Below are 14,683 nucleotides of genomic sequence, written 5' to 3'. Positions count from 1 at the left end.
GGGGAAGGACTGCAGAGAAAGGGACAATGAGTTCCACACTGAACCTTAAAGGAAGCACGACCTTTGCTCGGGTGCATCATGAAGGACCTCATCATTATTTATCTGTCCAGCAGATGACAGCACCTGCACACTTCTGCAGTAGAAAGGCCAGGGCTAAAATCCTGCTTGTAACTAGAATATACTCCATTCGTCACCAGGAGCGTGTATTTTATTATTTAGTAGAAGCACAATATCTCTACATCCCCAGCATGTGTTGAGTTTTGGAAACATTTACTACTTTGTTGTAAGCCATGTCGATCAAGTTGGCATCTTCTCATTCATTTATGAAGGCTATTTACGGCATCACATCAGATACAGCCAACGTTTTGACTATCTAAATCTTAATTTCCATCATAACTCAATAGCAAATGCAAAATTGATCACAAAAGAAACGTAGGAGCCTATGGTAGTAACGTAGAATGTAGAACTGCCTAACGATGTTGCCAAGTTGTAATTCGGTAACAAGGAACATTACAAGGTACAACAGCTGTATTGTCCACTAGGTTGCGATTTGTTAACAAGTGGTTGTCTAAATCACAACACACAATGTTGACATACTCTTTGCGACATATGCTTTGCTGACAAATCCACTTTTAATCCATTTGCAGCTCAATATTTGCTAATGAGTGAAGAAATCCTTGCACAAGCATACGAGGCGGGTTGGAGAGCTGATGTCCAGATTAAGAATTGCAATGTAATTGCAGCAAGGGTATAGTTAGTAGAAGGTCTTGCAGCACGAGTGTCTCAACTTGTCCTCTCCTTTTCTTTCCAGATAGAATAGATACACCACCCGTGTCCTTGATAAATCACTCCAACAGGCATGTGTTTAGGATTGGCCTTCCATGACTATACTGTTTCATTGCAATTGAGACTAATCACACAGAACTTGATGGTAAAACCTTTTAACTTATATTATTTTAGACAAAGAACCACTGTCTCTTTACCTGAAACTAAACATTTAACAAAGGGGGCTACTGTGTTCATCTAAATGGTTCATCCCAAAGGTCAAAAGAAGGGCAGGATTATCTTCAGACCTTTAAGGTCTCACTCTGCAGTTTCCCTCTGGAGAACAGTTGGGGATAGAGACTCACTTTAAAGACTCTTAGGTATCTATTGGTAACTACCTGAGAGGGCAAAGGTTACTTGTGGGGGTTCCTCAAGGGTCCATTTGTGGGTCCCTCCTCATGAAACGTAAAGGGGCTAATTTAAACCAGGTGACAATGGTCTAAATTATTCAGTTTCAATTGCATAAAGCAAATGAATGACTGGATTTGCCAACATTTCCACAAGTGAAATAAACTAAAAATAATGGTTTCTGGTGTACAGGAGGAAAGATTAATCTAAAAGCCAAGTCAAACATATTGGTGTCGCTATGTACCTAAACTTTAACCTCTTAAATACCAACCCCTATTTTGAGCAGCTTACAACGCTGCACCTGGGCAGAAATGTGATGATTTAAGTAGATATTCTGATAAATCCATATTTTTGCAACTTTTTTATTTATAGATTAAAAAATAAAATAAAACATGAAAACTAAATCTAATTATAGAGGTGGCTAAGAATTCATGGCCTTTGGGTTTTGAAGGGTGCTATGTAAATAAATGTGCTTTGCCTTGACGGAATTGCTGGCGATAAGCAACACCAGGCTGGATAGAAGGGCGGTTGCCCTTGCAGTGATAACATCAGTGGAGCTGCCTGTTTAGAAGTTAGAGCGCACCCTGAGGTAAATGACTTTAGACCTAGACAAATATACAGATTTAAGACGGCTGTAAGCAATTCTAAATCAAGAAAATTCCATTATAATATGACTTACCGGAGCTCTTGAGAGACAGCTAACCATAAAGTTGAACACAGTAGTGGATTACAATATAAATATTTTTGGAAGTATTGTTAAACTAGCATAGGAAAGTGTATGTAAAGTTAATGGAGAGGTTGGTGGTCTCAGCTGTTCCGCTATCTATCTATCTATCTATCTATCTATCTATCTATCTATCTATCTATCTATCTATCTATCTATCTATCTATCTATCTATCTATCTATCTATCTATCTATCTATCTATCTATCTATCTATCTATCTATCTATCTTCAGATTAGGGGCAAAAGATTTAAAGAAAGAAAATCCCTTATCAATTAAATGACTAAAAGCTTGGCATCAATTATTGTATCATCCTTTCTATAAAATGATTCATAGATTAGCTCAAAAAAGATTTCAAACTGGGAAGAAACGTATTTCAAGTCCCACATGGTATCAAAGACACCGGTAGGGCCATTTCCATAGTGATCATACTTTCGTTTGTCACAGGCTGATAAACGGGCTTTTCCAGATTGACCTCTGGAGTGGCGCTTACTTCCGTGTCCATGGCTAACGTTAGCATACCTGTTACACCTGTGTTATAGGAGCCCGGGCGCGGACCGGTTTCCCCACACACCTGCTCCCTAGTCTGAACCTAGACTACTTCTCATTTGTGCCATGGGCACAAAACCAGAAACCAGCTCCATCGCTAGTGTATCCGCTGACCTGGACAGCAGAGAACACGGTTCGAAGATGGATCTAAGAAATATGGAGTTTGAACCACAACTTTTTCCCCCATCTTCTTTCAACAATAACCTACCACCGAAGGGATCACCGACGAAAGACGAGCCTCCTTTCGTCCGTGCCACATCGGCGTCCACCACCTCCGATACGGAGTCGGGGATATTCTCGGTCGAGTCTGAATTATGCGTGGAGCATGAATCAGAGCTGGACTGGTTTTGTATTTCGGAGCAGAAACTGATATGCTCCCACTGCGCCATCGTGGGTTCCTGCCACGGACACTCGGTCACACAGCTGACCACCAGAGTCACAGCCATCCGGGTAAGAGCGCTCAGTGAAATACCTAATAAGAGCCTACCATGCTTACTGTCATCAGATGTGACACACTCAGTGTCACATTTTAGAGCAAGGTTATGTATTAATGTGAAAACTAGAATTAAGAGAGGCACTGAACATTTAATTTTACTCTAGGTTGATTTCATGAAATTATACAGCCGGGCAAAACCATTTCAACTAAAGGGTGTGACTGTGCGCTGACGGGGATGTAGTTTCAGTTTTGCCCCTTTGTGACAGGATGACAGGAGCCTTCATTGACGCGCAGTGAGTGAAGCAATGCATTACAGTACAGTATGTGCCCGTCTCCCCCTTAACAGAACCAGCTGGTCGACGTGTGTGAGAAAATCCAGCTGCAGGCGCAGCGGATTGAGCGCTTTGTCAACCATACTTTAGCAGCCAAAGAACGAGCTCTGCAGGTAAGAAGTCCTGGTGCTCCTGATGACTCATTCATGACAATCAAGTCATGCTTGTTCCTGTGAAAAGAAAACATAGTAATACCTACAACGACTTAACAGAGATGCTGGTTTCTGGTCTGGGTGGGTCTATATTCGAAACCTCATCATTGTATAGTTATGATGACTACTGTCACTAGGTATTTATCCTCAGGGATTAATAAAATGCATCTTACCTCAGGACCTGAGGGATGACAAACTCACAGTATTTCTATTAATAACTTGACTAATACCCGCATTAGAAAACGTTCAGACTGCATACGACCAAAGTTGAAAGTATACAGAGATTTGTCACAATCCAGGCTGAAGCACAAGACAGGTGTACACCTAGACAAGGACATTGTTAATATGCATCCATGCACCCTATGGCAAGAATGAAGAGATTGTTATGATGCATCCATGCACCATGTAGCGAGAATCAACACATTGTTAGTACGCATCCATGCACCGTATAGCATGAATGGAGACATTGTAATTATCCGCCCACCCATGCACTATGTGGAGGAGGGTCTCTCTGGTGGACAGGGAAGGTAAACACATGTGATCGGAAGAAGAGAAAGAGGGAAACACTGGCAGGTTATGCTCTATAATAATAATTGGCAGTATAGTTGAGACCCAGAGTCAACCATGACATGACCCTGAAGAGTCGGTGAGACACAAACTGAAATAAGTTCATTTAAATAAAGAAAACAGCTCAACTGTTGGAACTCCTGTTCTAGGAAGTGATGGGTGCAATGGGAATGCAATCGGAGAATAAGCTATAAAGTGCCGCTCAAGCTCCAAGAATGCTCCCATCATCCTCTTGAGACCTGACAGAGTAGATTTACAGAGAGTGTGTCTCATTCATTTGTGACGAATTTGTGACAATTAATTTGTGTCATACTCCATCCATCTATCCGTCTGCCTGTCGGCTTGCCTGTCTATCTGTCTCTCTGTCTTCCTGTCTGTCTGTCCGTCTGCGTCTCCGTCTGTCTGTCTGCCTGCCTGTGTGTGTCTGCCTGCCTGTCTGGCTGCCTGTTTGTCTGTCCGTCTGCGTCTCTGCCTACCTTACTGTCCGTCTGTGTCTCTGTCTGTCTGTCTGTCTGTCTGTCTGTCTGCCTGCCTGTCTGCCTGTTTGTCTCTGTCAATCGCTATCATCTATCTGTTGTCATTTGTCGTATGTCGCCTGCCTCTGTTCATTTGACTATTGTTGTTTTTATATTTGCACAAAAGGTGAAGCTGATTACTTCCACCGCAGCTTATCACTAACCTACACAAGGCTCCCGCACATCGCCCTGTACAGCGCAACACAATGTTCCAATGTTGTGATAAAGCTGTTTGAAGACATTTTTCATTTTTCATTTTGATGTCACGTCAAAACAAAAGTCCCCTAACGAACTAGAACTAGATTTCGAAAATGTTGTCTTGAAATCGACACTGCATCCAAAACAAAATTCAACTTCATCACACTGTTGGAAAAGTCCCTAGCATTCACTAGCATCGTCTCCAACTGGCTCTCATCCCTCCCTCCCTCTCCTTCCTCCCTCCCTCCCTCCCTCTCCTCCCCCCCCCAGACGGAGGCCAGCAGAGCCCGGGAGCACATCCTGGCCCAGGGGAGCCGGGTAAGGGAGGCCCTGGAGGAGGAGGAGCAGCGGCTCCTGGAGGCGGTGCAGCGGGAGGAGGAGCGGGTGGAGGAGGGCCTCCTCACCCAGCGCTCCCACTGGAGCCGGGCGCTCAGCGGCCTGGGGCAGACGCGCTCGCGCCTGGTGCACGTCCTCACGCACACGGCCGACGCCCAGCTAGCGGTGGGGAACTCACTCTGGTTTTTCTTGTCTCTTTTTTGGATCATAAAACCCAACGAGAGTCACGCACAGGCCTCGGTTAATGTTTAACGCTTGTTTGTTACCGAGCAGTGTAGGAGTGGCACATATAGCTTTATGGTCACGAGAGACGACGTCGTTGACTACGTTAATGATCCCCTGTTTCCTTTTGCCTTCCAGACTGCCGGCCAGGAAATAACCGAAAGGTGATTAGATGAGATGCTTCTTTTAAATAACATATTACATTTTTAGTTTTTTGAAGCATTGGGATTTCCTCAACACATGAGGAAATCCCATGACCCTGATTGATGTGTGATTGATGTCCTGTGCGTGTGCGTGTGTCTAACAGAGTGGAGGAGGCTGAGGGAGTCGGGCACCCCTGTGACACAGACAAGCTGAACCTGAACACGGCCTGCAGCGACAGCAAGCTGCTGAGGGGCCTGTGGGCCGGGGCCGTACTGCTGGGCCCCGCTGGTAAGGGCCCCCTTTGAAACCTCCTTGAAAAACAATAATAAAGCTTTTCATCTCTCTATCCGTCTCTCGGTCTCTATCTCTTGCTTCTATACCGTAGCACCTCAAAGCAAGTTTCATGCCCTTTTTGGGGGTTTGTCTTCATCGTTGAACTTACTGTAAGTCACTTTGGACAACCGTGTCTGCTAAATCAATGTTATGCCGGTGTGTTGTACTCACACCAGGTGGAATCATGGGAGTTGTAGTTCAGTCATCAGGAAAATGTAAAACCAGATGACGCTTAACATTTAAACCCCATGATTCCATCTGTATCAAAACATTACCGTTTGGGCGGGGCAGGATAATCATACTCATAGTGGCTTAAGGGGGTTTGGGTCCTGGCCAAATGGTTCTAGGCTCAATCCCTGTCTACCTGTGGGAATGCTTGATGCCAAACCGCTTTACTGCTCCTTAATGTAATGTGAGTTCACTGTAAGTAAGTTAGAAAAGTTAGAAAAACAAACAAATGTAAAAGTAGAAAGAAAAACAAAGGGTGCATATTTATCAGAGGAAAACTATCTTGATACCATCTTAATTAGACCTTCATTAACATTTCATCCATTCTGAAAACGGATTGCCTCTGATGGCCTCCATAAAGAGGGTTAGGGTTAGGGTGCAAATTAAATGTATTATTATTATTATTATCGTGAGACAACCCTTCTCATCAAACCCCTCCTCTCCCCCCCGCCCTCCTCAGCGTACGGCCCGGCCGACCTGCAGTTCGACCCGCGCACCGTCAGCCCCCTGCTGGCCCTCTCGGAGGACGGGCGCACCGTCACCTTCTCCAAGAGGCAACCCCGCGATTCCCCCGCCTACGACCCCGCCCGCTTCGACCACTGGCCCAACGTGCTGGGCACGGCCGCCATGTCCACGGGCACCCACAGCTGGGTGACGGAGGTGGGCCAGAGCGGCGCCTTCAAGGTGGGCGTGTGCTACCAGAGCATGGAGCGCAAGGGCCCCGGGAACGGGCCGCGGCTGGGCTACAACGACTGCTCCTGGGTGCTGTCGCACTACGACAGCGACTACTCCTTCTGCCACGCCGGGAAGAACCAGGCGCTGCGGGTGGTGCGGCGGCCGCAGAGGGTGGGGGTGCTGCTGGACTGGCCCAGCCACACGCTGCTGTTCTACGAGCCCGACTCGGGCACCGTGCTGCACTCGCTCACGCACCCGTTCAGCGCGCCGCTGCTGGTCGCGTGCGCCGTGGCGGACCGAAGCGCCACCTTGCTGCAGTGACGCGCAACTGCGGCCACTTGGGGTTCATTTTTATTTTTTTAAATAATATCTTGGGCTAGTCTTAGGATTTTTATGAATGGACTGATTGGAGCCGCTGCTCCGAAATGAATGTTGCATCATTGTCAGCGGCTGTCAATGAGCGAACAGGTTTAGTTTTGTATTTTATTTTGTATTTAGATCTATTTTATTGATTATCTGTATTAGTCTGTTGATCAAATTATGAAGTCTTGGCATAAAATGAAACGTGGACTTACTGACAATGTGCTTACCTACTGTTTATTGATGTTCAATATTAATGCTGGTTCGTTGATCTGTTCACATTGTAAAAGATTTTTAAGAAAGGGAAGTAACTACAGCTCCATAGGCTTTGCCATTATATCATTTAAACAAAAAAATAAAATATCATGTCATGCATTTCACAGTAAATCATTTTGTATGTTTACTGCAATGATATGGGCGTGGCTAGTTCTGGCGGTACACTCTAGTCATCCGCCACCTGACAGCAACACGGTCCAATCAAACGCACGTACACTGATTGGTCAATTAAAGACCCTCAGTCTCACGCACGCACCCTCTGCCAAGTGTGCTGAGCTGGATTTCCCCAAACCCGGCCTCCCCCTGCTTTGGTTATGCTCTGTATTGTCTGTAACCTACATAAACGGTTGAGTTATGATATACCCCATGGGGTATTGTATAGTGAGTTTGCCCCAATTCTTACCCTAAAGGGTGGGACCATACCCCCAAACTGAAGTGTATTAATATTTCATGGAATAATTAAATCTGACATTGATTTCTTACAGAAATATGCGCGTATGTGCAAAACTATATATTCTATGTATATATATATATATAGCTATATATATTCTGATTATCATGATGTAATTGTGCTACTTGAATCCCAACACCCACATTTGCATTAGAAACATAACCATCATGTTCCTAAATTTGGGTTGATTTAACCTTGGGGCAAAGACTTTAAATGAAATGTGCTGGTTTGGTTTGGGGTTTGAAATAAAATCTGACCAAGCATTAAATTATATATATCTGATTAGTCTTTATTTCTTACACCTTGGTCCAGAAAGCCTCACAATAAAACCTTTGTAGTGTTAGATGATAGGGCGTTTTGAGACATTACGGCTGTATTATGAGCAGCCGATTAAACTGTTTTTACCTTCAAGTATCAGTGGCTGTTTCCCAATGTCAAGGAAGCATGCTCAACGGCCGCCCTTTTAAGGACGCTACGTCATAGAACGCCGACAAGCACTGTTCCAATGTTGAGGACACTCGAAAGCCGCGCCATTTTTGCGTCCTTTGTTTTTGAGAATTCCGAGATTTTTCAAGGATGCATCGCTGCATCCTAGACGAGCCAAAACTACCCACAATCCTCTGCGTTCACTGGGCGGGTTCTTGAAAATGGCAGAGCAGTACACGTTCAAACGAAGTGAAGTTATATTAGTTTTCAGAAATATTTTGTGCCGTATTGCTTTTTATAGATTCATCATGTTAATGCAAATAATCAAGCCTGAAGACCTGTGCCACTTTTCAAACGTTTTTGCAACTTAATGATACGTTGCTATATTTAGCATGGACGTAGCTGGTGTTAAACACCACTGTCACCAATGTAAATTTACTCGCTCACAAGATTACATTATTTATGTATACCTATTTATGTTTGTGTTGAATCGGTTTTTTTTAGGGTCAGCCCAGCAAACGGAGGCTTTTGTGCGCCGCCCCGTGCCCACTACCTCCGTCAGTTGTCCGTTGCCCATTGACTTTGAATGGGGACGGTCGCGCAATGCATTGTGGATCCGTCCGTTGACTTGGAGCGTTCGCCACCGTCAAAAAGTTGAAAAATGTTCAACTTTTTCGGCCGCGACGGATCCGTCATCCAATCAGATCGCGTATGCAAATTTAAGCACTGTGACGCGACTCGGGCTCTGACGATACTGGAAAGCGGGAAAGCGGGTCATCTTGCCTCGCAACAAGCAGGAAGAAGCGGGAAGAACCCGGCGAAGCGATTTGATTGGCTGACGGTTGCCTCTGCAAAGACTACTCCCCCATCCGTCAGCCACGCCTTCCCACGTCCGTTGACTGACGATGCAGTGGGCACGAGGAGGGTGGCGCACAAACATTTGTTTACCGGTGGAAGGGATAGTGCCACTATCCAATGTTGTACAATTAATGCACAACCGATCATTTGCAATGTTTGTAATTTTTAATGAACGTATTTAATTGTATTTTATATGATATACTTATGTGTTCAAAGCACTGGTAGATTGTAGGCATATATGAATGAATGAATCAGATCAGTTAAATAATATATCCAAATAAATACACGTTTATCATCTCTTTCTTTGTCTTTTTCCCCCTGCATAATAGTAATCAACCGTACTGTAAATGTGATGCATGAATTAAGTTCTCAGACAATTTCACTTAGTTTTATAAAAATTGAATGGATTTTCCTTTTAATAAAGACAATTCGATCAACCACAACAAAGCTTTTGTGACTTCCCCAAAGAGGCTCCATGCGAAGGAGACATGACCGCATTCATAACAGACAAAAGTCAAATAAATATCGATCAGCTTGATTGCTGCCATGTTTTATTCATAAGCGCACCGCACATGTGTTTACAAGCGGACACGCAGTATTAAAAAGCGGAAGCGGAAGCGCTTCCACACTACCAAGTCGTTCCCAAAGTCCGACGTTACAAACGCTAGGAAGCACTCGATCTAGCACTCTAGTCTCATCTCCATAGGACGCGACTAGCAAGGACGCGTCCTAGCAAGGCTGCAGCCTTCACTTTGGGAAACAGCCAGGGTCCTACCAGTCTGGCTGAGCGGAAATGGACAGTCTATAGAGTGGCGAAGTCACGCCCCTTCCGGTAGGGCTCATGGGACCTATGAGATCGAAAAATATGAATGGGTGTCAATGGAGAGAAAATAATTATTTTCTGGTCCCAGTCTTTATATGCCCTGGATTACACATATGTTGTTTGTGGATTTAAATGATAATTTGTCATGCAAAGAAAACTAAAAATGTTTGTGAAGAAGTTTGATAATTTTAGGTTTTATGTGAGGCCGCTTTGTGAACTACAGCTCTTCGCTGCTCTCGACGCATATGAGATACGTCACCACACCCGCCCTTGGAACTCGGCACAGAGATGGCGATCTCTCTGCCCCACTTCACCGCTTTTTCCAAGGGGAGGATAAAAGCATCGAAAGAGGTGAAAACCATTATAAATCGGGGCACGTGCAGAGTTTCAGTTATGCCGATGGGAAGATTGTCGGTCTTCTCCACGCCAGTCGCAGGGAGCGTGACGTCACATACGAGCCGTGTAGTCTTTCTCGTTGTGTTTTCACTACAGCCTTTATCTGAACAATTGCACAATAAACGGTCGAACTCTTTGCATGAAAAATTATCCTTTAAATCCACAAACAACATATGTGTAATCCAGGGCATATAAAGACCGGGACCAGAAAATAATTATTTTCTCTCCATTGACACCCATTCAATTTTTCGATCTCATAGGTCCCATGAGCCCTACCGGAAGGGGCGTGACTTCGCCACTCTATAGCGCTAGCGTCGAATTCCACCTTTACTCGTCTCCTCCGCTTCCTGTTGCTGGATTTCCCGTATTGTGCTCCCCTTCGACACCGCTGCTGCTTCCCGGGGTTTTCCCCGCCCTAGACGATTGTGATAGGTTTAAAGAAATAAAAACAGGCCACCCCAGTTTCCCCCCGGATAGACGGCTTTAAATAGCGTGGTTCCAAACCATTCTACTTGCTGAAATTTGGTCTGGCTTTGCGAGACAAGCTTCCTACAAATGGAAAGCACCCCTCTTGCAGTGGCTGCCGAATTCCAAAAGGTGGCAGCATTGTCAAATTAGGATTTAAACCACTTAAACATTTGACTGAACACATTAGCAATACGTTATACATTTTTTCAGTTTGGTTGAGTAATCGATCGATTTGAACCAAGAGTCAAATTGGGGTGTCAAAGTTTAGATGTTTTATATTCAAAACAAGCCGTTTAAATTCCATGACGACACAAAAATGAACAATATTGTCTGTTATGAGTTGTAGCTATGCACCTAGCTTCCAAGGGTGAAAAAATTAACAAAAGTAAATAATCAAAAGCTTAACATTGGAATGCATAACTTCAATGCACAGCTTTAAATAGTTCTGGCCATGAGTAGAGCTCTATAAATAACAAGCTGAAACAGACATTTTTCATGCATGTGACCAATAAAACCCTTGAATCTTAAAAATACATTTTTTTCAAATTTCACTATGCTCTGTTAAATTCTCCGAATTGTCCTTCACCTTTCATAAAGGATGACTGACCGACAAAAATACCCTTCTGTAACGGACACCACCATGAGCACACAGCTTGAGTTCGTCCGAAGTTTCAACTGAAGAACCCTTCACGTCCATTGTTAGAGCCACCAATCATGCTTCGAGCAGAGAGGTTTCTGGTCCGTCGACGCCTGTCCGGAGGGGTCATGTGCCCCCAGGCCTCAGTGGGTGGGGGGGGGCTCAGGGGGAGGCTCTGCCCAGGAGGGGTGGCGGCTGGATGCCCAGCTCCCCCCTCAGGTCCTCCAGGCTCTGCTCCCAGCGCCGCTCGTAGAAGATGCTGAGCACACAGCGGGCCCCCCGGCCGTTCTGCAGGGCCCAAGGGCCCAGGGAGCTGAACAGGGCCCCCAGGCGACTGAGGGGAAAGAGGAGCACGGGCAGAGGGAGCCATCAACACCGTATACAGCCTGGTTCTCCACTGCGCAATAGGTGGCAAATAACATGGCACGGTGTAGGACTGCCCCGATTCAAGTTTATCTGCCGTTTTGTTTGTGACACCTAGTTTGTTTATTGAATCTGATATGAAGCTTCCTTGCATGAAGAAACAAAGTACAGTATTCTTCTGTGTATTTTGAACAATGATGGATCGCCTTTATGACAGAGCAGTTTGATTGTAGTTTAGTTCCAGGGGAGAATATGTATGTATGTATGTATGTATGTATGTATGTATGTATGTATGTATGTATGTATGTATGTATGTATGTATGTATGTATGTATGTATGTATGTATGTATGTATGTATATACACACACACACACACACACACACACACACACACACACACACACACACACACGCACAAAATACATGAGATGATCCTGATATGTTGTCACGACATATCACGTTGATGTCATTTTTGTGGTCATCTCATAGCCATGAGTTAGCTCATAGTTATGTGATAACAACACCTTATTTCATGCAGACATGCTGCATTCCATTCATATTCCTTTCAACAACAACAACACAGAGTATGCTGTTGGCACGAATCGAACCTGGGTCGCAGCGGTCAGGACTAGGCCTTAAACCCTAGTCCTGACCGCAGCGACCCAGGTTCTATTCTTACCCGTGGTCCTTTGCTGCGTTTCCTCCCCTCTACCTCCCATACCTTCCCGTCTCTCTCACATCATAAAGCATAGAAATGCCAAAAAAATTGTCAAAAAAATTAATTCAAAATATGCTGTTGTACCTTGAGCTGAGACGCAGCGGACCCAGCGTGGCTCCAAGGACACACATGGGCAGCCCGGTCTGAGCCGCCTCAAACCACTTCACCGCCACCTCACCTTGGACCACACGACGAAAAACACCATCACAAGCTACAAACTAAGGTCAGACCAGACTGAGAATGTCAACAACAGATACGGTCAAGTCATGTCCAATGTTTATGTAGATCTCTTCATCAAGGCAGCAAGGGTTCGGCTACACAAACAACCCCTCCAGATGCTTCGGATTCTAACGCAGTGTGTCTACAGCCAGACTCACCCAGCATGTTGGTGGGCATGCCCAGTATCGTGTGCAACAGGTCGTGCACCTCTCTGTATCTCTGCATCACATACGCCAGCTCCTCATCGTCAACAAACTTCACCTCTGCCCGCGAGTCTGGCGTCACTTTCTGTAAGATAAGCAAAACAATAGGTAAATAAAAAGAATGAATGCAGTCATTTATCAGAAGGACAGGTGAATACTAAAAATGGAATGATATAAATTGTGGTGGGGTGATTTTAGCATGTCATCCTCACGGTTACTCGTCAAATATTTTATAAATATGACGTATCGCTTTAAAACCGTCACTCACATTGTCGTCAAGAAATCGGAGGTACTCTCTTCCAAACGAGCCGTCAGGCAGGGAAGCCATCTTGTTCAGGTCCAGTGTAGACAGACGGATTCTTGGCCTTTCTCTATCTCCAATAAATAACACGAGAGGGAGACTCAAATAAGGACATGCAGGTCAATAATAGCAATACTGATTTAAATGGACGAGGTGAAATGCCTTACGTAAGGATTATGTCCCCTTCTGGATCGTCTCTCATTCGGTTTCTGAGTTGAATCAGAGCCGGGTACCCTGTGGTCTCTCCAAGGACGGCCACCATGTCTGCACGATCAAGACGTTTATTATTTAAATTTATTATAAATCAGTGCCAAAGACAATGATTTAGAATTCCTAATAATTAATAGGAAGTTAAGAGCATTGAAGATTTGATAGAACCCACATAAATTGTCACTAATTGGCATTTCAATGACCACATTAAAATACATTTTAAATTGGATCCATCCTCATTTTATTAGCCAAATGTTCACATTTGCAAAAAAAGGTTAACCTGTCTTTTAATGTATGCAGTGACGAGTCCAGAGGATCGTGAAGCAATACTTGTCAACTAATTGGAGGATAGGTATCTTACCATGCCTGTAAGGATTCTGCAGTGCGGCGACCCCTGAGCCGACAGCCAACAGGGCTTTCTGGAGAACGGTGGTGGGAATATGTCCGGGGTACAGACTGCCATAGTAGCCGTCTGCAGATTCACTGCTAGTGTGCTGTTGACGGACACACAAGGCTAAACGAGAAATGGATGGGTAGAGCCTGGCATTAGTCTCGGTGTATCACAACCACCTGCCTGGTCCGCGTAGCAAAAGGTAAGACAGTAGGGATAGGGTCAAGTGAACTAATTGCAACCATGCTATTGTTCTAGCCCATGACGGTACAGTTAAAGTTGTAAAGTATGTGATCGCTATCGATGTCCCCTTAATGGCATGTGAATTGGCACTCAACACTGTCAAACTATGCTTCACTATTTAGTAGCCTACAGTGATATATCTCATAAACAGACGGCATGATTAGGCGATGATACACAACGTTCCTATATTTAGCTAAAGCATTTAATAACTACTGAATAATAACCACATAATACCTTTCAAGGACAGCGCGGTGTACGGGCTGACCCTTATGAAACGTCCCACAGTGTTTACCCGGAACATTCTCCCCTTGTGTGTTTGTGTGTGTGCTCTGCGCAGGCGCAAATAAACCGGGCAGTCGTTTCCGTGGACCTATAAAGAGCGACGCCAGCCTTTTTGAGGGTGACATAGCAGCGTCTGGCGCTATGCTCCGCTCTCTCAAGCCGCTTTCTGGTCTCGAACACAATATAAGTGTTTGCATTCACCCCAAAAGAAAACTACGAGCATTGTTTGAGTTCGTGCTTCTTTCTTGGGTGGAGTAAAATATGTTATATCCATGTGGCGAACGCCTACTCTCCCGAGTCCTAGCCATTCTGAAAGAACCCCCGTTACAAATAACCTCGGTTACAAGACCGAGGATCCCCATGATTAAACGACTTAAAATAATACCACCACGTCCTAGGTTACACGTTAAAGCAAAACTAAAACAAAGAGCAAGCGTTCGATAAAATGTTTCCCCGACAATTCCGTTCTTAGTAA

The 14,683-nt window shown here is 44.7% G+C and overlaps 2 protein-coding genes across 3 annotated transcripts; one reads left to right on the top strand and one right to left on the bottom strand.

The window, feature by feature from the left end:
- The first annotated feature begins 2,349 nt into the window (after window positions 1–2,349).
- Window positions 2,350–7,938, top strand: bspry (B-box and SPRY domain containing). Its single transcript, XM_060050026.1, has 6 exons — window positions 2,350–2,895; window positions 3,228–3,326; window positions 4,916–5,146; window positions 5,342–5,367; window positions 5,511–5,635; window positions 6,369–7,938. The coding sequence occupies exons 1-6, from the start codon at window positions 2,512–2,514 to the stop codon at window positions 6,902–6,904; spliced, it is 1,401 nt and encodes a 466-aa protein (XP_059906009.1). The 5' UTR covers window positions 2,350–2,511; the 3' UTR covers window positions 6,905–7,938.
- Window positions 7,939–10,635: 2,697 nt separating this feature from the next.
- Window positions 10,636–14,570, bottom strand: coq4 (coenzyme Q4 homolog (S. cerevisiae)). Of its 2 annotated transcripts, none has more exons than XM_060050024.1 (7): window positions 14,426–14,570; window positions 13,654–13,806; window positions 13,250–13,346; window positions 13,050–13,152; window positions 12,737–12,866; window positions 12,444–12,537; window positions 10,636–11,612 (listed from the first exon to the last, which is right to left on the bottom strand). In XM_060050024.1, the coding sequence occupies exons 1-7, from the start codon at window positions 14,568–14,570 to the stop codon at window positions 11,441–11,443; spliced, it is 894 nt and encodes a 297-aa protein (XP_059906007.1). In that variant the 3' UTR covers window positions 10,636–11,440. The 2 variants fall into 2 exon arrangements, with proteins under 2 accessions (XP_059906007.1, XP_059906008.1); XM_060050025.1 differs by lacking the exon at window positions 14,426–14,570 and adding an exon at window positions 14,161–14,379.
- Between the last annotated feature and the right edge of the window lie 113 nt (window positions 14,571–14,683).

Source organism: Gadus macrocephalus, chromosome 4 (assembly GCF_031168955.1).
Source record: "Gadus macrocephalus chromosome 4, ASM3116895v1".
Lineage (NCBI taxonomy): Eukaryota > Metazoa > Chordata > Actinopteri > Gadiformes > Gadidae > Gadus > Gadus macrocephalus.
Note: the sequence above shows the minus strand (reverse complement) of the source record. Positions and strands in the feature narration are given on the sequence as shown.